The sequence below is a fragment of the Lygodium microphyllum genome, chromosome 19 (genome assembly GCF_053477565.2).
Source record: "Lygodium microphyllum isolate KBCC chromosome 19, Lygodium_microphyllum_v1.1.10, whole genome shotgun sequence".
In the NCBI taxonomy this organism is placed as follows: Eukaryota; Viridiplantae; Streptophyta; class Polypodiopsida; order Schizaeales; family Lygodiaceae; genus Lygodium; species Lygodium microphyllum.
In genome coordinates this window covers 129,031,106-129,056,684 of record NC_141153.1, presented here as the reverse complement: position 1 = coordinate 129,056,684, position 25,579 = coordinate 129,031,106, and the positions used below count along the sequence as shown (strand labels likewise).

General features: G+C 43.0%; 1 protein-coding gene across 3 annotated transcripts in view; it reads left to right on the top strand.

The window, feature by feature from the left end:
• LOC148020374 (transcription initiation factor TFIID subunit 4b-like) overlaps positions 1 to 20,557 on the top strand; it is a 110,164-nt gene extending 89,607 nt beyond the window's left edge. For 2 of the 3 annotated variants that reach the window (XM_087700957.1, XM_087700955.1), the window contains 4 exons: positions 19,506 to 19,550; positions 19,627 to 19,762; positions 19,849 to 20,004; positions 20,091 to 20,557. In XM_087700957.1, coding sequence (XP_087557083.1) covers positions 19,506 to 19,550; positions 19,627 to 19,762; positions 19,849 to 20,004; positions 20,091 to 20,233 — 480 coding nt within the window. In that variant the 3' untranslated portion in view covers positions 20,234 to 20,557. The remainder of the gene's footprint in view (positions 1 to 19,505; positions 19,551 to 19,626; positions 19,763 to 19,848; positions 20,005 to 20,090) is intronic. The other variant, XM_087700956.1, reaches the window with a different exon arrangement.
• The last annotated feature ends 5,022 nt before the right edge of the window (positions 20,558 to 25,579 follow it).

Here is a 25,579-nt window from a genome sequence, read left to right as displayed (position 1 = left end):
GTGGGTGGTAGTTGATTAAGTAATGGACAGGAGACTAGTGGTTAGACCCAAAGGCTTTCACAAAATAAGCAATCTATCCTATTGCTACTGGGTGTCAGAGAGGAAGGAAAAGAATAAGGGTATGTGAAGCAAACATGGTGAGTATATGGAGAGGCAAAAAAGGCGTAGACAACAAGTGACCAAAGCTAAGCAAGCAAGAGAGATTGCTATGTGCAATGCCACGAATGTGGTGAATCCAGAGTCGACCACTCCAATCGACCGAGAAGGGATAAATGCACACAGATACATGTTTACAAGAATAGAATGCCAATGCACTGAAGTTATGCATTAGGCAAAGTAGGTGTGATTATGCTAATGCAAAATGCTATGCAACGGTGTCACTTGGTTAGTGCTCTTATAGGGGAATTGTTCCTTTGTCCAAGGGCCCTTTTACAACCATGTCATCCTGATGATATGGATGAAGATACAAAGTATAATATGTATGATGTTTGAAAAAGAAATTGTAAACAACATCTTGTCACCAACAAGTAACAACAGAAAGCCATCTCCTCTCAAATTAGAAGGGAAAGCTTGAGGAAAGTATCCTCTCCTCAATTTGAAGTAGGGGAGGGTGTACTCAAGCCGATCTTAGGTAACAAATATTGAGGTATCAGCCGATTGACTGCCTTGGTCAATATGTTTGTAAAATTGTCAAATGAAGCTATAAACTCTAGATGAATGGTGCTTGGCTCAACATGCTCTTTGGTAAAGTGGAAGTGGACTCCAATATACTACATTCGTGGTGTAATTATTGGATTGTCTACAAGGGCAATGGCACTATGGTTGTCGCAGTAAACAATGGTGGGAGATGGGAGAGTCGTATGGAAATTCAAGTGTTGCCAGCAAGCTCCTCAAGTAGATAGCTTTCGTGGTACCGTCAAAGAGAGCCCTATGCTCAGCCTCGGTCGTGGAAGTCGCCACCATCTCTTGCTTACGACTGGTCCAATAGATGGGTGTCATAACTAAGGTAAAGAGGTAAGTGCCATGGGAATGTTGGGTGTCAGGATCTCTTGCCTAGTTATAGTTAGTGTATCCCTGCAAACATAAACTAGAACCATATGTGGCTATAAAAATAGGTACACTGTAGATATCTCAAAACACGAAGATATGCAATTCAATGTGATGTGCTAGGTGCAATGGAATATTAACTAAGCAAAGTAACTAAGTAAGCTAAATCTGACCTAGTGTGAATCAACCAAAGGAGTTTCTCTATCACAAATCTATAGGTGTGCTCTTGACTGAGGGTATTCTTGGAAAGATGGACAGTGGGATCAAGGGGCATGGCCATAGGTCGTGTTTGATCCGTGCAATATTGGTCCACTAATTGAAGAGTGTATTTTTGCTTTGACACAAAAATACATTTTTCTAGATCAAACGATCTTGATCCCTAAATAGTAAGACAATAAACCAAGGTCTGTCATCTGAAACGTGGAACACAGTTGAGCCATAATTTCTACTATGGCAATAGAATTTGAACCAAAGATAAGTAAATCAAGTACGTATACCAGGATATAGCTGACCCCCTCGAAAGTAATAGGTGCATAGTTTCTAAAGATGGTGTGAAGATGGATCCTGCATATGAGAAAGAATTATTGGCTGTGGTCCATGCACTCTCTAGTTGGAAGCACTATTTTCTTAGTGTTGCTTTTGTAGTGCAAACGGATCATCAAACACTTAGATACTTTCTCACACAGGCTAAATTGTTAGAGAAACACATGCGTTGGGAAAATTTCGTATCTATGTTTCATTTTCAGATAGTGCATGTGGAAGGCAAGAAGAATGTAGTTGTAGATGCTTTATCTTGCAAACCATAGGTGTCAGCTGTTTCAATTCCTTATCACCATGAATTGGATAATATGAAAGAGCAGTATGCTGATGACGAAGATTTCTCGGAAATCTATGAACAGTTGATCAATGGCCAACATCATCATCATTATGTGTTCAAAGAAGGCCTTATCATGATTCGTGGAAGACTATGCGTTACAAAACAGTTAAGGCCAAAAGTTTTATTGGAAAGTCATGCTCCACCGTATGCAAGACATCGTGGTATTGATGCTATAGTCAAAGCAGTAGAGAGTTTCTTCTATTGGCCAACCTTGAGATCTAATGTTGATACATATGTCAGATCTTGCCTTGTATGCCAAAAGGTCAAATTTGATAGATAGAAGGCACCAGGGTTATTTCAACGACTGCCTATTCCAGAAAGGCCATGGAAAAGTATTGCCATGGATTTCATTTTTGATCTTCTAAGAACTTCTTCAGGGAATGATGGAATCTGGACTATCATTTGCAGATTCAATAAATAGGCACATTTCATTCCTGTAAGGAAAAAGATTAAGTCAAAACACATGGTAAAGATATTTATGCAAAATATCTTTAAGTACCATGGAATGCCACGGTCAATTGTGAGTGATAGAGACCCAAGAATGACTAGCTTGTTTTGGAAAGCATTGTTTGAAAACATGGGTACTACGCTGAAATTTTGATATTCTTTCCATCCACAAACTGATGGACAGTCTAAAGAAGCAAATTCAACTTTTTTAGATCTACTGAAGTGTTATGTTTCAGATCATAAAACTTCTTGGAAACACTACTTGCCATTGGTTGAGTATACATACAATAATATAGTGCACTCATCTACTGGCAAAGCACCTTTTGAGATCGTGGAAGGTGGAAAGAAATTGCCTCCCATTTTGCAGACAAAAGATAACATCTTTGAAGCAGATCATTATGTAAAAGATTGGGAAGAAGCATATAAAAAGGTCAAGTATGCCCTAGAAAAGTCACAAGCTAAACAGAAAAGAGCTGCTGATAGTCATCATCGGGAGCTCTTGTTCAAAAATGATGATTGGGTCTTATTGCTTTTGAAAAGGCATATTTGAGAAAACAAAAGGGCAAGGAACGTTTGTTTCCAAAGCTGAGTATGTGTTACTAAGGCCCTTTTCAAGTCTTAGAGAAGATCAATGACGTAGCGTATAGGTTGAAATTGCCAGAGAATTGGAAAGTTCATAATACATTCCATGTGAGCCTATTGAGGCCGTTTATTGGTGAAGTGCTAGAAGATATGGTTCAAGAGGAACAACCTGAAGTAGAGGAATTAGATGAGATTCTAATTCCTCAGCAAATCTTGGCACATAAGGATAGGAAAGTGAAAGGTAGAGCTATAAGAAGATTTTTGGTGAAGTTCAAGAACTATTCACCAATGGATGCCAAATGGATGGAAGAGGTTGAATTGGCAGATTTGCCTCAGTTATTGCAACTTTACCAAGAAGCTTTCTTACTGGAATCTACAGTGACTTAGAATGCTTTTTAAAGCAATGTACATTCTCTATTGTACAGTTGAATATTGCATCTCATTGAATAATGCACAATGTATGGTTTACATTTAATATTAAGATGTGTATCATTGAATGAAATCTCAGTTCTTTGAAGTTGTATTTGTTACACTTCAGTTGAATGAATATGCATGTTGTGACACTAATAGTTTGTGCATACGTGCTATCGCCCTGTGTTGCATTCGGAAACATGTATATTAGAAAGGCTCCTAGTAATCATAGTTGGATACATGATGTAATCCTCCACCTATGTGAGACTTGAACTTGCAATGACACAAATGGTAGTGAGGAAACTCCTACCATCGCCCCGTCTCATCTGTTGGCAAGTGATACATGCGATAGCACTAATAACATAGAGAATCTTGTTATCGTCCTGTGTTATCCGTTAGCATGTGTGGCATGCAATCGAGGTCGCTTGTTTCTTTCAAGAGGGTGGTATGTCACCAAGTGGTGATACTTTTTATATTTGCTTTTCTTATTTACTAATATAAATATTTTATTTTTCTTTTCTTTTGTTGCTGTTACTTCTTACCCCTAGAGTTCTCTTGGAATAAGTCGGGATCTTTGCATGGCCAGAAGAGGCAGCCATTGGGACAAATTGAACTAATGGTTTGTCTGAGCCTTAGGACTGGTTCCATATTGAATGGGCACTGAAGAATAGAATGCCACAGGTTTGAGATTGTGTGCTTAGCCATTGGAGATGGTGCAAGACGATGAGCCTGGCCAAGACAGAAGATGCACATGTGAGAATGCTCACGGAATAAAAGTCACCGTAATTGAGCCACATTACACTTTTTGATGTGGTCACAATGATAAAAGTTACTCATAATAACTTGAGGAATGCAAGGGTCACCATCCCTAAAATTTAGAGAGTTATTATTTTTGGATCCCAGAATCTTTTTGCGTCATTATCTTCGTTTTTGCACAAGGATTAATTCTCTAGTTTGTGCTGAGGTCAAATTTTGCACCGATCATGGAGAATTTTAGACCAGAAGATTTAAACGGGAAAATTGTTACATGTATGCCATGTGGCACAAATTCCCAAAAGAGAGAGAGAGAGCATTAAAAAAAACCGTAATAGGCATAAGGGCCAGATAGGAGAAGGAAGTTGTTGGAGCTTTCACTCAACCGCCAAGACCCTCGAACCGCTTATTGTTTCAAGCGTTCCAAGCCGAGCACTAATGGCTACCTCTCACATAACCGATGCGCCATCCATAGCTACGGGTGTAGTGAGCTTACCTCCGTACCATTCGAGTTACCTCCTCTCCCGCGCACTCCGGTAGCTCCACGATCCAAGTGCAAGCTTCAAGCAAGCTCCATCCTCAAGCTCCAAGCTCCAAGCTTCATTGCCGCGACCAAGAGAAGAGAAGAGAAGAGAAGAGAAGAGAAGAAGAGAGGAGAAGATTGAGAGCTTCTCCTCCTCGGTCCCTCACCCTCACACACTCACTCTCTCACACTCTCACACTCCCTCTCAAGCACAAGCTCATGCAAGCAAGAACAAGAAGAAGAAGAAGAAGAAGAGAGCTACTTTTGGCCACACACAAGAATGAGCTTCTCATTCACTTTTGAACTTTATATACAAAACCCTAAATTCCTTTTGGGCAGTCATCCCCTTTTCCCCTTTTTTACATGGCCGGCCGTAGCCTAGGCCATTTTTCCCATTGTCATTCTATCTTCCTAGCTTCTTTTCCACCGCCTGTCTACATTTACAAATTGCACGGGTGAGAGCCTAGCGCTCTTTTACAAGATTTCAGGGTGCGCCTTTTTATTTTAAAATGCGCATTTCCCCTTTTGCATTTGCCTTGGACTTTTAAGGTTGCCCTTGCGCCTTTGGCCTTTCCTCTTCTTTCTTTAGTCGAGCTACCTTTTTTCTGCCTTTGCCATGCGTCTTTTTTATTTCCTTTTGCTTTCTTCGTGTTGGGGTTAACATTACCCCCCTCCTAGACGAGTGCCGGTCCCATGGCACTCACCGTCGTAGGTAGTAGACTGTAGCATGCACCGAAGACGTGGGTGACAAGGACGTCTGTGGTTTCCGTGGAGTGTTGGTGGTGGTGTGGAAGAAGGTCCTGGGGGCCTGTTGGTGGCCAAGGTGGCTGGGGGAAGGTTGTTGGAGTTGGTGGTAGGGCTATTCTGTGTTGGGGATTGCATTGATGGCCAGCACAAGTGTTGGGTTGTTGGGGATTCTGCTCATGATGAGTCTTTGCGGGCTTGTCGGATGGTAAGGGATAAGCATTCAGAGTTGGGTGTTGATGAGAGCGAATGAAACTTTCATTGGAGTCTTCAACACCTGCAAGTGAAAACCTCTCATGTGGTCTCTTCCTAAGGGTAGTACTAGTCTTCTCTATTGTGCACAAGACATAGTGCAATTAGTTTGGGAGACAGGTCGAACTCTAAGCAAGCTGAGAGTACTGTCCTGCACTTGAGGACCCAAACTGTGTATATACTTCGGTGCAGGTATTATGTGAGTGCTTGTGCATACTTAGATATTACTTAGTTAGAAGACTGTCGGCCTGGTTCCTTGCATAGCAATGGGTCAGTGAAGCAAGGGGTTAAGTTGATGGAAAATGTTATCGATGAAGACAGGGAGTACACTTGAAAATTGCTTGAGACATCATTATGGTGCTATCAAGGCCACGTAGCATAATTGAGCTCCTTGATGTCTAGCTCTTGGTAGCTAGTAACTACTTGTAGTGCTTAAAAAGTATGGTGTACTTTTCCATTGTCTTTCATGCCTTGCTTACCACTATTGATTGTAATGGCATTGAGATGAGTGCAAAAGAATTGTGCAAGTGGTTCAAGGTGACAAGTCTACAAACCATAGGTGAGGCGAGCTCCCTAGGTATATCCTGCCCTTAATGTGCCTTGAACAATTGTGGGGGATGTACAAAGGGCTAGGGGATTAGGGACGGAGCCAGCCGATGAAGGCCATTGGAATACCTAATTTGAGGACCCCTAGGTGCGGTGCTGTGATGGTGTGTGTGTTTGTTTGTTTTTTTTTTTTTTCTTTTTTTTTTCTTTTTTTTTGTGGTGGAAAAAATGAATACAATCAATGCCATATTTTGAGGCTGTTAGCCTTTCATTTGGATTTGAGAAATGTTAGGATCCAAAGGCTATGGAGAATGGATTTTACAGAGATGATTGTGTCATCAGCCTTGATGCTAGAGGATCTGTTGTTGAGATGAAGAGATACACTTGAGATTTTGCAAACCTCTTTGTAACATGTGAGACATCGAACAATTGAGGTAGCACTTGGAGTGAGCTGTGCATGGACAAGGGCAGAGCATCTTGCGAATTGAGTCTTGGATGATGAAGAGACGTTCGCCCTTGTTGAGAGCGTGGCTCTTGCCCGAACATAGAGTTGGCCAAGAAGGAGGAGGTAATCGATGATTATGCTTTGGCCATGCTCAGTTGCAATATGTGCTTTTTCTGCAAAGGTGGCCTTGGGTTCCCATCCAGTGGCGTTTCCATCATGGCTTTTGTTTTTTGGTATCCTGTCACTTCCTCCATAATGGTTCTTTGTGGGGATGGTGGTCTTGTGGTGACTTGGATATTAAACGTTTCTAGCCGTTGACCTGTGTCATTCTGCATCCACTTGTCACTTTGGGAGAGTATATGCTCGCTTGCATTAAGTACATCGGACCAATGCAATCATGTTAAGACATAATTTTTCAGAATGCTATGATGCCTATCCCATTACTTGTTAAGGTCGCATACATTAACGGTAGGTGAAGGAAGTGTGTACAAGTGGAGATCTTGCCCCTTTACTCATCAAAAACAAAAAGTTTTGGCATGATGACTTGCCAAGCTACTTGTACATCATAGGAGCTTAGTCGATAGGTACTAGGCGGGGTGAGTCCGGTTGGCTAGGCGACCGGGGCAGTGCTGGTGCGGGGCTCCCGTGAGATTGGGCAGGAAACATGTCAGCTGGGACATGAATGGTGTAGTCTCGGGCCCCGACCGTTTCCAAAATGTCCTTAAACAGCTTATTAAATTCTTCCCTATCTCGGGCCGCCTTTTCTGCCCTTGAGCATCTGGTGCCCGAGCGTACATTGGGGTTTTGTGCCACTGGCGTTGCCACCTGCTGCGCATTTCTTTGAGTCTCGACTTTCTTGACTCGAGGATTCTTTCGGTGTCGCTTAGGGCCTCGCTTCTTGGCATACCTCCTGAGGGTGGGCACATAGCGCTCCGATGGGGGGGCGCGTGCCACAGGCTCCCGTCATTTGTGAAGAGCTTCTTTGCATGCCAAACGTCCATGGTTCTCCATGTGTTCCGTCTAGAAGCCTGCAAGATGCAATCCAAGGGTTAGACCTTGATACAGGATACAACTATTCGCATGGAAGGGATTTTAGTGTGGTTTATCAAGCGCATATGACAAGAAGGGGAGGGGTGAGGCATGCAGTGTTTGTCGTAAAGAGATAGCCCCCATGATGATGTTCGTTTTGCCTCCAGCCATTAGTCGATATTGGCCTATGCTAAGTTATGTGGACTGGTTGTCATGGAGTGGGATAGGGCACATCCTCGGAAGGATAGACCAAAAAGGGAAGAAGGTGTATAGAAAGGGGCTGCACCTTGTCTACACCATCAGTGTTGTTGGTCAAGGCTTCCTATGGCGGTAATGTGGGTTGCATGTCCTTCACTTGGAGGTGGGGATGGTCACACGGCTTTTAAATGTGTGATGAGAGGAGGACTTGAGGAGCTTAGCTTGTCAGACCCAACTCTTCTCCCTGTGCTTGACTATCATTACTTGTGTGTGTTGATATTGTTTATACAAGGTGACACAAGAATCAGTGTTTATTTATATATATATATATATACATAATGTCACTTCACGACGATAAGAACCAATTGTAGAATTCGGGGTTGTACTAGAGCGTGGCACACGCATCCAGCACTTGTGGCAGCTTACTTAGTACCAATAGATATTTTGCCACATCGAGTAGCATGGAACCTTGTCCGAGTCTACTGGCAACGTGTAACTTCTCCTCAGCGAGAACCTTATTAATCAAAGGGCTCTCTAGGCTAGTTCCAGCTAAGTCCGTACCCCGAATCCGAATGGTAGTCAGTACTCGAAGGGAAGTTGGTGCCACATATGTTGGGTCCCTTTGGGATCACCATTTGGCCAATCGCTCGTCAGAGACTGTCATGATCTGAGCCTCTAGTTCGGCCATTGCAATGCGGCGTTCACACCAACACTGTTCAAATTGACTTCGGCCCTCTGTTAGTCGCTTTAGTTGCTCTATGTCTATGAGATTTGGTCGGCAGAGCACTTCATTGAATGTGACGGTTAAGCGCAGTTTGTTAGCCTCCTCATCAGAGATGAGTTGCATGCGTTCATGTAAAAGCCTGTTATAGTGCTCGTCAAGATGTTCTTGCTCTTCCCAAGATAAGGGGAATGGCAAGTATTCTTCAAGCTGCTCCTTAGGGCATGCGCCCATGTCCGCAAGGACGTAGATACGTGCGAACACTTTGAGCTTAGCATCCAACTCAGTTAAGCATTCCGCGACACTTCTATGTTCAGCGAGGGCTTGCTCGGTTGCCATCTCATGCAAGGTTCTAGGAGTTTGCCTAGGCTTTAGCATAGCTGGGGGTTCAGGCTTGTACGAGCAAGATTGGTCAACGCTAGGATTCCTCATGCTCTTGGGGTTTCCATGTTTCTCTAGAGGCTTCGTTGTTGCGTTATGGTTCTTCTTGGATGTGACTAGTGTAAGTTCGTCATCTTGTTGTGACCGTGCTGTATCCACTCTTGTTTGGTCGATGTGGGTGCTATTGTCAGTGGATTGAGCGTTGGAAGCAATTGTTGATGGCAACAACTGCTTTGATTTTTCAGAGCACACGGATGTGTCTGAGGTTTCACCGCTATTAGGGGAGATATCAATGGGCTCATTGGTGGATGGACTCAGTGCTATATTCATCAGCTCTCCAGTGCCCTTCGTCTCACTGTTCTTGGGGTTCACAACCACCTGTGATTGCTGTTGTCTTCGTTGTTTTCTTCTCTTTTTCTTGGTCAATGAAGGTGCATCTCTCAACAATTCAGGACCCTGGGCTATATTGACTGTTGATGTGCTTGGTCGGCCTCAGCATTTCCCTTCTCTAGAGGGTCCTCATGGGACCTAGTTGCGGCCTGCGGAACAGCCTCGCTAGGTTGTGAGAGCACAACTGCCTCCCTTTTCGGGGAGTCTAGCTCTTCAGCCAACTCCCTTGTGCATAACTTCTCCAGCCTCGGCTCTAGGTACTTTTGAAAGTGCTGGAGTTGTCAATGAAGTTGGTTGCGACACCTCCTCCACAGGTAAACTACTAAGGACACGTTCCGCAAGGGGTGTTGTCACGGCTAAAGATTGTGGCTGCTGTGGTCCCTGATTGGAAGTAGTGGTAGCTAGTTCAGTGGACTGGCTACCATTGGTAGACTGCGGTGTCAAGTCCCTAGGCAGATCGGAAGTGGTTGTATCTTTTGTTGGCCTTTGAGCACTCATCTGTGTAGATCGAACATGAGTTGATCTAGTCGCATTAAGTGGCTCAGGCATATCCTTGGGTCGAGAGCTACAGATGGCGTCATGTCCCACCTCTTGGACATTTGGAAACTTAGATGGAAATAGAGATTGAAATTGAGCCGTTTCCCTTGACAACCGTTGTGCTTCCTGTGTCCTTTTGGAAAAAGAGAATGTAGGAGATCTAGGACTCTTAGGTGGACTTGGCACTGGCTGAATGATTTGCTCGAGGCTATTAGACGATTGTGCCATTTGCTTTGTTGAGCGATCAGCCTTGCCTTGAGCAATGTTGTGCCTATGATGCTTGCTCTCCCCTTGGGAAATCAAAGGCTCCTTGGGCACTAATGATTTTTGTGCATGCTCAATGGCTACATCTGATGTCCGCTTGTCAAGCACACCAGGCTGAGGATTTACTTTTTGATAGGCCATGTTTGGTTTCTTGATTTCAGTAGTGAGGGGCTCGATCACTCCAATATTTTTGGTTCGAAACTTGGCCTTTCGTTTAGTTTTCCTCCTACGCCTCTTTGCTTTGGACATAATTTGGGCTTCTGATAGAGGTGGCTTAGCAGGGAGTTTGGGTACCCAAATCCAATGATTGCCTGCATAATATCCTTGAGTACGAAGCAACGCCTTGGATATCCATCGCGGTGTTGTATTGGCCTTCCATCGATGCCTGCGTCTATAAGGCTTGGGCTTCTTTTGGGGTCTTCTACGATATTTGTAAGTCCAGAGCCCGTCTTTGGCATTGTCTCTTGACCTCTTTTCAGGTCTGGCCTCACTCACTGGTTCTTGTTGTTCGACTTGTGCTTGTATCAGTTTTTCCAACAAGTCCTTGCTCTCATTAGTAGGCTTGACTACTACGTTAGCACCTTGCTTGCCTTTCCCTCGAGGTTTGATGAGGTCACCCTTGCTAAAGGTTGTGACTATCCTCACACCCGGTAGTGTCAGGTGTATCCTCTGTGCTACATAGTCGGCCTCACACTTGGTCGCCCTTTTGAAGGGTCTACCTAGGAGGGTTTTTTTCCCGCAGCTAGCACTATTTGGAGGAACATGAAATAGGATAGGCAAGCTTTCCGTTTCAATTGTCGCAAGGATTTTGCACTTCCCTATGAGTGCTTGTGGGTGTCCCCCATAAGGGCTAAGAGTTGCACTAGTCGGTGTGAGCTTTGGTTGGCCTAGTAGGGTCCATGACTCATAGGTCAAGATGTGATAAGCAGGTGGTACTATGTCTTCATCTTCCGGGTCCTGGCTTGTAAATTTAAGCCTTCTGACAAATGCCCTTGAGTCCCCACTTTCATGACCAGACGTGGATTCTCCACCAATGTCTTGGGTTGTCTGTGCAGTGTTGCTCAAGGTACATCTCTCGTCAAGAGTGTCATGTCTAGTCATCTTGGCATTTGTAGCTTGCTGATGTCGCATTTCGCTTTGACTAGACATAGTCTGAACACAATGTCTTTGTGTTCTCGTGGTGTGGCCTTTTTGCCCTTGATGGCTAGATTGGCCCGTTGAGGTTCTAGGATCTCTGTTTCTCTCTGTATAGGCTTTTGGTTGCTCTTTTGCAAGTGAGAGTCCATGCTCGTGTAGAGCCATTACTACACTCGGGTCCAATTTGGAGGACTTGTCACGGCGCGCATTTTCTCTCCAACCTACTTGGGGGAGGTGCGGAGAGGGCAAAGCCCCCTTTGCGGGGGGCCCGGGGGGGACAGTCCCCCCCGGCCCGCAGGGCCGTTACGGTAAAAGCCATGCACAATTTGGAGGACCGTTTATAGCTAAATTTTGAACTACTTGCTCTAAGTTTCAGCCCAGTGATGGACCTGTAATGTACCTTTGGCTCTACGTAGCCTTTGGGGTCAATTTCGGAGTTTAGATGTGTCAAAATTTGTGTTCTAGATACTTGTCCGATCGGACAGTTTTCTGTCCGATTCTCAGATGTCCGATTTTCAGGAGTCCGATTATCAAAATCGGACGTCCAATTTTGGGATGGTCCGATCGGACCAGTGGTCCGATTTTGGTCACGTCCGATTCTAGGAGTCGGATCAAAAAGTGGTCCGATTTTCAAAGTGGTTCGATTCTGGGAGTCGGATAAAAAAGTGGTCCGATTCTGGGAATCGGACCGGACAGGGTGGTCCGATTTCGGACTGGTCCGAGTGTCCGAGTCGGACAGGTTGGTCCAAATCTGAGTGGTCCGAGTGCCACATGGCACGTTCGATCGGACTCCCTCAGTCCGACAGTCCGATTCTGACGGACGGTCCGACCCCAAGACTCGGGTGGTCCGATTTTGGGAATCGGACCACTGCGAGTTGGTCCGACTGCGTCAGCGGCGGGCGCGATTCCCGCGTGTTTGAGCCTCGATTCCGGCGCGTTTGACCCCTCCTTACTGTCTGCTGCACACAATCACCACAGACTTCCTAGATCTGATTAGAACACTTATTGGAAAACACCAGACTCACTTGGAGCAGCACGAATCGCTGGCGCCTAGAAATCGGGGTAACGCTTTCTCGTCCTGTGAACCAAAAGCTCTCTCTCTCTCTCTCTCTCTCACACACACAAGGCCAACCAAGGAAATGAGGTCTGTCCTGGCCTCCCAGGCCTCTTAAGGTCATTTCCGAGCGCTGCAGAACCTTACAGCTAGTTCCCTGTTCCTGTTTCACCCAGAAACTTGAATCTGTTTCCCTGTTTTAGCCTGTTATACAGCAACAGACCCTACTGTTTGCTTCTTTTTCTTTGTTTTTTTTCCTACCTTGAATGCATACAAATCACAAAGTAAATACCTACACTACTTCATTCCACAACATAAATCTCAAGAAAGCAAAAAACCTACTTGCCAAGGAGATCGAATACCCTCTTCAACCCCCTCGCTTCCTACCTATCTACCTCAAGCACCGGTTCGGGGAAAACCCTACTCCAATGCTCGATTCGAAGCGCGCAAGCGCTCAAGGCTTGAATCTGTTGGTCCTGGCAATGGAACCAAAATGTTGGAGCTTTCACTCAACCGCCAAGACCCTCGGACCGCTTATTGTTTTAAGCGTTTTAAGCCGAGCACTAATGGCTACCTCTCACATAACCGACGCACCATCCATACCTACGGGTGTAGTGAGCTTACCTCCGTACCGTTCGAGTTACCTTCTCTCTCGCGCACTCTGGTAGCTCCACGATCCAAGTGCAAGCTTCAAGCAAGCTCCAAGCTCCAAGCTCCATTGCCGCGAGGAAGACAAGAGAAGAGAAGAGAAGAGAAGAAGAGAGGAGAAGATGGAGAGCTTCCCCTCCTCGGTCCCTCACCCTCACACACTCACTCTCTCACACTCTCACACTCCCTCTCTCAAGCACAAGCTCAAGCAAGCAAGAACAAGAAGAAGAAGAAAAAGAAGAGAGCTACTTTTGGCCACACACAAGAATGAGCTTCTCATTTACTTTTCAACTTTATATACAAAACCCTAAATTCCTTTTGGGCGGTGATCCCCTTTTCCCCTTTTTTACATGGCCGGCTGTAGCTTAGGCCCTTTTTCCCATTGTCCTTCTATCTTTCTAGCTTCCTTTCCACCGCCCGTCTACATTTACAAATTGCACGGGTGAGAGCCCGGCGCTCTTTTACAAGATTTCAGGGTGCACCTTTTTATTTTAAAATGCGCCTTTCCCCTTTTGCATTTGCCTTGGACTTTTAAGGTTGCCCTTGCGCCTTTGGCCTTTCCTCCTCTTCTTTCTTCAGTCGAGCTACCTTTTTTCCGCCTTTGCCATGCGTCTTTTTTATTTCCTTTTGCTTTCTTTGTGTTGGGGTTAACAGAAGTTTTGAGGAGCTGAGGGCAGATCGTTACAAGAAAATTAGCCATGAAGAGTACTTCTACGTCTCTAACTCAAGTACGGAGATAGAGCTTGCTCCCTCTAATCAACTCTCTCTCTATTCTCAGAGAAAATGCTTTGCATGATGGGTTGATTCCATCCAAGGTACAATTCTATGTTTTCTTTGAAATTTTGCACATGAATCATTGAGAATTGGTCACAAAAAATGCAGGATATGTTGGACAATAAGAACAGTGAATTCAGAGATCTGCAGATTGTAATTTTGCACACGAATCATTGAGTTTTGGTCACATGCTGAACAGTAAGAATAGTGAATTCTGCACATGGTAGATAGTAAGAACAGTGTGCTGGACAGTAAGAACAGTGAATTCAGGACATGCTGGACAGTAAGAACAGTGAATTCAAAGATCTGCAGACTGCAATTCTGCACAGGAATCATTGAGTTTTGGTCATAGAAAATGCTTTCCTAAAAGGGATGTTGATTTGGACATGTTGTACTGTTCTTATGCAATTGGGATTTACTCAGAAGAGATGAAAACCAACTGTTCACAGGTTATGCATTTTGAAACATTATCATTTTTGTAATTTTTCATCTTTTAATTGATAAAGAAATACCGAGAGGGACGCCAGTCTTCGAGGCCAATCCGGTGCTGAGCGAGGGAGTGAGGTCTCTGTTTATGTGCATGTGTGTAAAGACCATGTGTTAATTGAAGGAACTACCGCTTTATGTGAGTCATAGACCGGTTTCAGGTGGATTCGTGGGCAACGTCTTTGGCACACTCGTCATGCTTTGAAACAAGTTGGCCAAGCTTCTCCATAGAAGCTTCTCACGGGTTCTCGATGTAAGAAGGCTAGTGTAGAAGACATAAAACACCGAGGAGATGGCAGTTGAGTCAAAAGAATCATAGCCATATCCTTTGAAGAGATCATGTTGCCAAGGCACGCAAACTCATCCCTCATATCCTCCAATGTATTGATATGATCCTTCATGGAAGGAGAATCATCAAGAGTAAGAATTCATAATTTCCTCTCGAGAGTAAGCCGATGGTCAAATGTCCTCTGATGGTACAAAGAAGCAAGCTTTGTCCACATTTTCATTACCTGCACACATGCACAAAGACAAAATCTTGTAAGCTCAGAAAGAGAAAATGTCGGGCTCTGGTGTTGAGCCGGTCCGATAAGGCCACATGATTCATCGATGATCCAACGGTGGGATCCTCCACTGCACGGGGAGTAGGATGGGTAACAAACTCTCGAAGATCGAAGATATCACAGGTACACTCTACCTTACACGACCAAAGTGAATAGTTTGAACCATCAAGTGGGTCCTCTTTGGGTAAAGAAGGGAGTATGGGCACTTGAATGGAGGGTGCCACGGATGGCATATGGAGGCTAGTAGAACGGGCCTTTTGTGAGACATGGAGAGAATGGGGAGGAGAGGGTTCCTAAAGAAACATGCTAGGTGATCTTTGTTCTTCACGATCCATGTGATAATTTCATGGCCATTCAGAGGAGTGTTGAGAAAGCTCCTTATCTGTATCATGAAATCAACAAAACTAGTGGTAAAGAAATCATAATGAACATTGAGAGACTGCAAGAAAAGAAGAATGAAATCTGCACTGAACAAGAAAGAATGCTGATATAAAGGGGAAGGTGAAAGGAGATTGATCAGTCCCTACACACAATCCACAACGTTAATGAGGGCATCAGATCATTCTGATGATGATGGCAACATTGAAGACGGAGGAAGATCATAGAGTTGGAGTGTGCACCTATTAGGAAAGGAGGAAGATGAATGAATGATGGGGGGACGGGCATGCTATATATAGCCAAAAATTCCCAAATATGGTCAACCCGTATCAACGGAGGCCATAAATGTTGGCAGACCTGCAATAAGTGCTAGTCAACGATGAATAAAATGCCAAGAAAATAGGGGTGACCTTGGAAAAATCCCAGATGACCATGACAATGTTTGGCAGGTGTAGGCAAATTGTGGAAAGCAATAACTGCTTGGGAAATGGTTACAAAATCCTAACAAAAGGAGAAAATGCACTAAAAGGTAATGAATTGAGTGCTCTAGAATGAGTTGTCTCCTCCATTAGAACAAGTAATAGACAAGTTAGAGCTTCTAAAGTCCTCATTTGACTTAGATTGAGGCTCACAAGCAGGAGATGACAAGGCATGCCAAACATGATTGCTAATACCAAGACTACAGTGGTTGTTTTAGCCCATAAAGAGCAGCGAAAGACCTCATCTTTCCTGTTGATAGAAGAAAGTTTGGAAGTTTGCATGACCTGGACTTTCTCTTGCATTCAAAAAGGTACTTTTGATGTCCATTTGATAGATCAGCCAACCATAGTCAATATCTAGCGCAACGACTAGACGAAATGATGTCAACCATGTAGTAGGAGTAAAGGTCTCTTCATAGTCAATACCTTACTTCTATCGAAACCCTTGCACCACAAGGTGAGCCTTGTACTTCCCATGAGCCTTTAACTTAGTTCTAAAAATCCACTTCATCTTGATGACTTTCTTGTGGCTTAGATCATCCACCAAGGTCCAAGTCTCATTGTGGTCAATACTCTCTAGCTCCTTTTCCATGTCCCCTTGCCACTAGTGGTGCTGAAGAGCCTCTTGTCAACTATCCCGTTTAGAATGTGCTATGTAATCAATTGTAAATATCAATACAAATGATGTCTGAGATAGAAGCCAAATAGAGCTTCTAGGGCCCTTTGAAGTGAAGTTCATTGAAAGGATCCTCGAATCCTGCATGGTTTGTTGCAAAACACTACATCTCTCCTAGTGATCATCTTGTTTATCCAAGAATCGAACAAATGATAGGCTTTCACTTTGGAGGAGCACCCTATAAAAATTAAGAGATTAGCTCGGGGAGCGAGCTTGCTTATCTTATCATTAGGGGTATGTGTATAGACACGACTCCCGAAGATTGTAAAGTGGGAAAATACAAGCCGAGAGCCAAAAATGCCTCTTACAAAGTCCTTTGAGAGATTGATGTAGTCGGGTACCGATTGAGGATATACATCAAAGTGTTAACATCGTCAATCCAAAGGTACTTAGGAAGCTCTATTATGAACAACATAGAGCATGCCATGTTCATGATGGTCGGGTTTCTACGATCTACGACTCCATTCTGGAAAGGGGAGTTAATAGAGGTAAGCCAGCATGAAATGCTATGCTCCTCTAGAAACTCAAAAAATTGGTGGGAGGTGAACTGGCTCCTACTATCACTCCTTATGCATCCTATACAACAACTAGTGCGGTTATGCACCAGCAGCACCTGAGCAGAAAAGTATGTGAAGGCATCGGACTTATGCTTTGAGAAAGTACTCCCCACATGTATTGAGAATGATTAGGTACAATTAAAAAAAGTACAATGCACCATTTAAGGCGACAGCGGATGGCAGCCCACAAAGATCAACGTGAATCTATCTAAGAGGCGCCTAAGCTCTATGTGTAAACTTTTGAGGGAATGGGGTACGGTGTTGCTTCTTGAGTTGACAAGCTTTATAGATATCCTGCCATAGTTTCAGGTGTGGAAGGCCACCAACCATCTGTCGACAGAGTAAAACAAGCTTCTCGTGCATGATATGCTATGATTGATGCTTATTTGGCCAACATTGGATTCACAAATAGTCCAACTATACCCACTCTCTCCACTTAGAATGAAGGGGGCGACTGGTTTGTCACCATTCCATATGTAGATGATATGTTGCTCACCGGATCAAAAGAGCATAAAAATTGAGATTTCAAGGGCTGCATAGATTGTTGGTTGATCTACATATTTCTTTGGAGGGTCTTATACCCATTCTTTTTGACACTTAAGAGTCCTATTGCAACGGCATGGAATTTTGTGTTTCATGCTCGCACGAAACACATTGAGGTACATTATCATATGTCAGAGGGAGATGCTACATAGGAGAGATTAGCTTGATGTATGTCCTTACATAGAAGAATGTTGCAAACATTTTTACCAAAGCACTTCCTCACGAGAAGTGTGAGGTTTTTCGAAGTCTTTGAACTCGCTACCCTTTGGTGATTGATCTTCCTGTACTTCCACCACGTTGGCATTGAAGGGCATGGTTAGAATTTGCATTTAGGTATGAGTTAGCTATGGGCAGGAGGAGATAGAGTATGTGGATTCTTATACATACTTTGGAGTCATTCATAGGTCCCACTTTGTCTATGAGAGAGGCAGCACATACTAGATTGACATGAGGATACATAACACTGGGTGGATCACAAAGAATGCATTCATAGGTACAATTCCAAGAACCGCACACTAGGCTATCACTATTTGATACACTGGTCACATCTACGTATGGAACTATGGGTATTTGATACACTGGTCACATCTACATTACTTTATAGAGTGCAAGTATGGGGGCCTAGTCTTGATTATTGCAGCCAATTATGTCACACATATGATAGATGGAGATCAATAGAGGGGTCCTCTATCCGCAATCTCCAAGATGATCAAATACAAGACCTCTATCCCACATGAGGTCATCAAAGCTGAGCAAAGGGCTACACCAATTGTAGTAGAGGCCCTCACCAAATGAATTTCATCCATACACACGTTGTGAGATCTACCCAGAAATACAGTCCATAGACACAACTTGTGGCATCTACCCAGAAATAGGAACATATGTGCAACTGGCTCTCAAGACCCAGAAATAGACACAAATGTGGATGACTTGCTCTTGAATCCTCTCAAGAGCTCACAGAGAGGGAGATGCTTCATATTGGCATGCACAGATGTCCCCTCGGTTGTTAATGCATGACTTTTATGTCTATGAGATGTATATTGTCTAACACCCTGCTTGGTTGACAGTTTTTGGTACCCATTGTTCTTTTTCCCTCACTGTTAGATGTATTTGCTTCCTAGCAGTTGTAGTTGATCATGTATAAGTGATACCTCCGCTTTTGGCTTCTATTACCTACTGTTGTGATTTATTACAGCAAGCTGTAAATTGCAGACTGTGAGTATTTACTGAGGGCAATCATTACTGCTTCACCCTTTTGGTGATATTTCGTGGAAGTGTTTGATCACGTGACGCACTGTAATGTGGTGTTTAACACCATAACCTTGGTTTTACTGAGGCTCACTGAAAATCCACTGTCTAATGCATAAGAATGTTTGGGGCCAATCTGATATTGTTTCTTTGTGCAGGAGCAATATAGCTCTTCTTTTCGATGTCTGTGGTGCTGAATGACTGTGTGCAAGAGTTTGTGTTTTGCTGCCGTTTGAAGAGTGACCGGTTTGAGCTTACGATTTTACGTTATTACTGAAGGAAAGTAAAATGGTTGTCCTATATATGAAGAAATGATAATGTCAAATGGCAAGAGTGTAATCCACACAGTCACCCTTAAGGTTTTAATCATCCCTTATTTGTGGTAATAAAGTTCAGAAAAAGTCCTTAAGTTGAACTTTGATTTCAAATGCTAAGTTAACTTTTGGGAAGTGTGGCTTGTGTGCTAGTTTTGGCAGTTCTTTTAAAATGATTTAAACAAAAAGGAAATCATTTACCCTCACAAAGGTAGAGAGATCCTTATGCAATAAATGTTATTAATGTGACGCACCTGATAGATACCTTGCTGACACAAAGCATGGAATTGGGACTGTCAGTGTGTGGGCATCTGAAACATCTGAAGTCAAGTCTTACTCATCAGAATTGTCGATTACTTAGTGTCTTGAAGTTTATCATTCTTTGATCTTTGTGAACGGTTTTGTACTGGCCATTGATGTTATCCACCATGTTTGACCTCGCTAGCTCATATTTTAAATAGACCTAACAAGTTGAAAGCTTGTGGCGTTGTATGAATACAGAATGCAGCAGAGGCAAAACCGAAACTACAGCCAAAGCGACAGAAGGTGGATGTCCTTTTCAATGCAAATTTTGAGTTGTATTTGCTATAGAGGGATCATAAAGTTCTTTGTGGTGTGCCAGAACCGCCAGGAGGATGAGAATTTTAAAATTGCTGCTACTAATCTGGCTGTACGACGAGCTTTTGGAGCAGATGACATGCTCTTGAAGTGGCAAATGATGGCAGAGGAAGCTCGCATTCGGCGTGAGTCTGGGGAAGGTAACCCTATCTTTTTAATGGTTGTCATCATAATTCATAGCTCTTCATGTTGCAGCTTCATAATGTCAGTGTCTGTTTTTCTGTAGGACTAGCATCCAGTGACGCAAGTAGATTCTCTAGTAAAGCTAACAGCAAAGGACCAGGAGGATCTCTCACAGATGCCAAGGAAAATGGGAGCATAACTGCTATGAGGAAATCAAGCTTGGGACCATCTTCCATTGCTGACTCTGGCAGACCACCTGGTTTGTCTTCAATTTGTTTCTGGTGCTGCTATCCTATATAATGACGTTTCTTCACCTCACAAGAAGTTCCAACTCTTCTTTTTCAGGCAAAAAATTCCCTAAATCTGAATCAGTAGGGTCAAATCGGTTAATCACTGTCAAGGATCTGATTGGGGTACTTGAAATGCATCCCCACTTGTCCAAATCTCCGTTGCTGTATCGCTTGTATAATAGAAACACAAAACAGTGACCTCCTTTAAGAGCTGAATAGGCTATCAGTCACAAGCTCCAGTTTTGCCCGGATAGCTTTACAGCTATGGGATATCTAAGTGGAGTGTACAGAAAAGCATGGAAGGAGCTGTACCATATTACATGTTAATGTGTTCCATGTCCAGCATCGCGCATATTGTCCCAACTCTTACATTTGTTTTAATGAAATTCTTGTAATGGGGTGTTTGGTTAGGGCTTTTAAATAAATAGTAGTAACTATGCTTCTAACACATTACGTAAGTTGTATCTATTTGTGATGTTAGCATGGGGATATGACTAAATGCAGTTGGCCAACATGGAAGGAAAAACATGAGGTCTTCTATCACAGAGTCCACTATAATGCTACGGCCATTATGAGGTTTGATTTCATGTCCAGGTGATTTTAGTAATATGCTGTGCTCGGCTTCAAAATCATGTTGACTGGAGTGGAGATAGCACTTAGTTTAATACTTACGCATTCTGAAGTTTTGTGGAAATGTCATGCGGTAATCATCTACATACATTATTATAAAATTGATATATTGACGTGCTAAGTTATATGATTAATGTACTATCATTTTCCCCCTTTTTGATTAATTTTGCTAACCACATCTAGATAATCTCCGATTTGCTACAGTTGTGTGCACAAATTTCTTTGATTTGCATCTTCGCCTTGCTCCATCACAAACATCTGTGCCATCAACATGTTTACCCGAGTTTGCACGAACACTTGCACGTAGCTCTAGCAAATAAATGGATATGTTGGATGGTAGTTGAAAATGTTGAGTTTTCATTGAAATGAGTCAGTGATGTTGCAATTTACTAGTTGCTACAATGTTCTATCTGTTCAAATAATGTACCCAATGGTAAAATGATAATACTTGCGTGTAAGATTAGTGCAAACTACCAATGTCTTCTTCGTAGTGAGTTGGTAGGTGCTAGGTAGTGATAATGTGTGTCCTTTGTAATGAGTTAGTAGTCATGGTAAACGGTGATTTTAGCACTTCTAATTTTAATGACTTGATAATGATTTAGTATTAAGTGGTGTAGTAAGTCTAATTTTTAATAAGTGATATAGAAGTGTCATTTATAAATGTAACTTTTAAGTGTCCTTTGTGTCATTTATAAATGTAAATGTAAGTGTTCTTTGTAATGATATAGAAGTGTTTGGCTTTCTTAATGAAGAGTTATTAAGAAGTAGGGACTAACATTGTGATGAAGTGTTAGGCAATGACCATGAAAGAGAAGGGGGGAGTGGCATCAATAGAAGTGACAAAAGTGTTTCCAGACAAGGAGGGAGGAGTGGCATCAACAACATCGACAAATGTGGTTCTAGATGAGGAGGCTAAAAGGGCCTAGAGTGCTTCAGTGGTAGATAACACTCCATCCAAAGTTGCCAACAACAATGTGGATGATGTAATTCATAGTGCTATAGCTAGGCAAACAGTGTGAGGGAAGAAGAGTAAAAAGCATAAGTCATCAAGGGTATTGGAAGGACTAGATGCATCCCTACAGTGTGGAGTTAGAACATTTGCAGTTGTGTTCAAGGAGATAGAACTAAAATACATGGATGTAGAGCTCCAGGTAGCTCCTCGCCTTGATCAAAGACACCCCAATAGAGCAGCACCATGAGTCATGATATTGTTGTGGCTTCAGCTACTTACGTTGTTTTTGAATATTTTTGTTTTCTTTATTTCACTGTCATTGGTTGCTTTCCTCTTAGTAGTAGTTTAGTAATAGTGTTTTTGTAGTTTCGAATTGTTAGTTGCATTACTTTGTTACCATGCTTTAGTATCATGATGTTATTTGGAATATAGTTTTATATATTTGGATTGAAGTCATCCTCTATGAGGTCATCCTTTTTTGCGATTCATGTTTAATGGAAATATTTCAATATATTTTTACAATGTTAGCATTGTGAAGCTCTTTTAATTTATTTGCAAACATGATGTATTCCATTACGGTAAAATTGCTTGCACCTTATTATCATTGTGGATTTCTCGCAATATGTTTGGGTTAATGTCATGCTCATTGACTTTTCATGAAGCACAATCACATAAGTTAGTGATGCAAAACAAATGAATCATGTATTACTTCAATGATTAAAGGACATGTATGCTAAACCCCAAAAAAACTAAAAGATGAATTGTGTATTATCTAAGTTAAACTATTCTTTCGTAGACCAAAACATAAATTATAAAAAATGAAGCATGTCATAATTTTTATTACAGCAAATGTGGAAATATTGAAAAGAAAGGATAGTAATCTTCAAAGGTTAACATGAGCACTGCACTCTTCAAATATTTTCTAACTTAGGGCTTGGCCCTCAACACATTTGGACATTGTAACATTTGGAACACCATAATTAAGGTGTGCAGCAAAGACATCCTCCTTGATGTCGTTACTTGCATTTTCCAAAAGAAATTTATGGAGAATATAACATGAAGCAATGTACTTAGAAACATGATCTAAACTAACACATATGTCTCTAAGAATGCACCGTTAATTTTTTACACATTCTCAATGTGTGCACACAACCTTTGCACAAGTAGTTCAAATAGTTGAACTACTTCTACTTGCTTGCTAGAGGGTAAGAATGGATGATATTGAGATATCTAGGAGAAGAACATGGTAAACTAGAGTGTGGAACATGAGGGAGGAGAAGATCTCATTTTGGATGAAAGGTACAGCTCGAGTAGAAGCACACAAGCAGAAGCAGGAGCAAAGTAATAGCTATGATGGAAGATGGAGCAAGAGAGTGAAAGGGAGCGATGGATCGAAGGTTGGACTCCAGAGCTATGGCAGGAGAGTAAGAGCAAGAAAGGGAGAGACTAGAAATGGGAACTCCAACAGTCACAATGTGTGATCGGGCATTCCTTTATTCAAACTGACACTAAAAGAATAAAGAATAAAGTGATAGTGATAGGCGCCCGCTACTTGCAGTGTGCAGTGGCGGTGACTGTTAGTGTAGTAATATACGGGTGGCTAGGCAGAGGCACCTTTACTCCCAACAACCTCCCACTTAAAGGCGAATCTGCCCTAGTGAGGAGTGAAAAGAAAAAGAAAAAAAAAAGACAGTAGTCCCTGATGCCTGTCGCGTCTAATGTGTATACCAAGTATGTGAGCGGCCTGTCCCAGATATTTCATCTCAAAGCTGAGCCTTAAGAGCATCTAGCTCATCATGAGCTTTTCCCTGCTATCAGCATATCATCCACATAGAGTACCAAAATCAATAAAGAACCATCACATGTTTTCTTCGTGTAAAGACACGGATCCATAGCACTCTGGCTGTAGCCCTGTGACTGCATAAATGCATCAAACTTATGATATCACTCCCTAGGTCCCTGTTTCAAGCCATAGAGACTTTTCTTCAATTTGCACACTAGGTGCTGACTGCCAGGTTCTGCAAAGCCCCTAGGCTGCTTCATATAAATCTCATCATGCAAGTCCACATGTAAGAAAGCCGTCTTGACATCCATCTGGTATAAATCCAAGTCAAGATGAGCAATCAAAGCCAAGACTAAGCGCAGGGTGGTCATCTTAACCACATGAGAAAAGACCCGGTCAAAGTCCACACCATGCTCGTGCTTAAAACCCTTTGCTACCAATCTAGCCTTGTATGCCGGCTTGGGGTTTCCAAGGGTACTTTTTAGCTTATACACCCACTTGCATGGCATAGCCTTCTTGCCCGTAGGCAAGAAAACCAAATCCCAAGTGTCATTCTTATGCAGGGAGTCTATCTCAGACTGCATAGCCCTCTCCCAGCAATGACTGTCACCCCTGTGCATAGCCTCATTATAGGTGAAAGGCTCTCCTGCATCTGTAACTAAGACATAATGCATCGAGGGTTGAAATCTATCAGGTGGACGTCTGTCTCTAGTAGACCTTCTCACGGCAGGCTCTGTTGCCTGCCCAGCTGCCTGTCCAACACCCTGACCATGAGGATCTACTGCAGCTGTAGGCTGTCCAACTGGCTGTGCGGGAGCTCTCAGCTCCTCCTGAAATATGACCCTGCGGATCTCAACAACTCTCTCAGGCTTCCTATGCATTTTTTCTTCATGCAAGACTACATCATGACTGCGGATGACTTTTCGCCCATGCGAATCCTAGAGACGATAACCCATCTTGCCTGCATCCCCATAACCAAGGAAAATGCATTTGACACTCTTGGGATCCAGCTTACTTCTCTTGTCCCTGGGCACATGGCAAAACGCCTCACATCCAAAGACACGGAGATGCGCATAAGAGGGAGTTTTTTCAGTCCATACCTCCTCTGCAACCTGGAAATCCAAACCACTAGAGGGTGATCTGTTTGTGACATGCACAGCTGTACTAACTGCCTCAGGCCAAAAGCTCTGTGGTAGGCCTGCATGGCTAAGCATACTGCATACACGCTCCTGGATGGTTCTATTCATCTGCTCAGCCAAACCATTCTTTGGGGGGGAAGGGAGGTAGGGGGCAGTCAACAGACGCTTAATACCCCTCTCATCACATAACTACTCAAAAGCACGTGAGGCATACTCACCCCCATTATCTGTCCTTAGGTATTTTAGCCTATACCCAGACTGGTTCTCAACCAATGCAAGTCATCTCTAACCCCTAGACCTATGCAACAGAAGCAATACCTAAAAGTAGGGGGTGGGGTGTTTGAATGATGTGTTTTGGGTGTTGTTTTTGCTGATTTTACTGATGCATATCATGATATAGGGTTCATAGTATTTTAATTAAGAGAATAGTAGCATGAGCATTGTCTTGGTGCTATCCTTGTATCGCCGCAACGAGTTAGTAAATGAGCATTCGAAAGCCTGATTGTACACGGCACGTTTATGATTGAAAATTATGTTTGGGCACATTAGAATCATCCACTTTTGCATGTGCATATCAACCATGATATCGGAATATGAAGAACTGGATGCATAGCACCTGTTTTCTATTATGATGGTGTACACTTGAGTGTGTGAGACAACCTAATCTGTAGGCTAGTCGATCGGTTTTGAAAATTATTTAGTAAGGACACACGGTAGGTATCTCTTGGAATACATTCAAAATGAAAGAGTGGAGCTTGTATCGTGTGTACTTTATGTTAGAGCGATGCATCTTGGGGCCAATCCTCGAGGAGTAGGAGAGTTGCAGTGGAACCGCGGTAGTTAGGCAAGAGGTGCTTCCCTATATTTGTGTTACGAAATACTTTGCACCACCCATAGACTGACAAGGCATGGGCCCACAGACATCCGAATATAACAATGCCAAGGCCTCACTCATGTGTGGCCTACGAGACTTGTTATGCGTAGACCTAGTCTGCCTGCCATAAAGACAATGCTCATATAAATCAAAACATGCATATCCA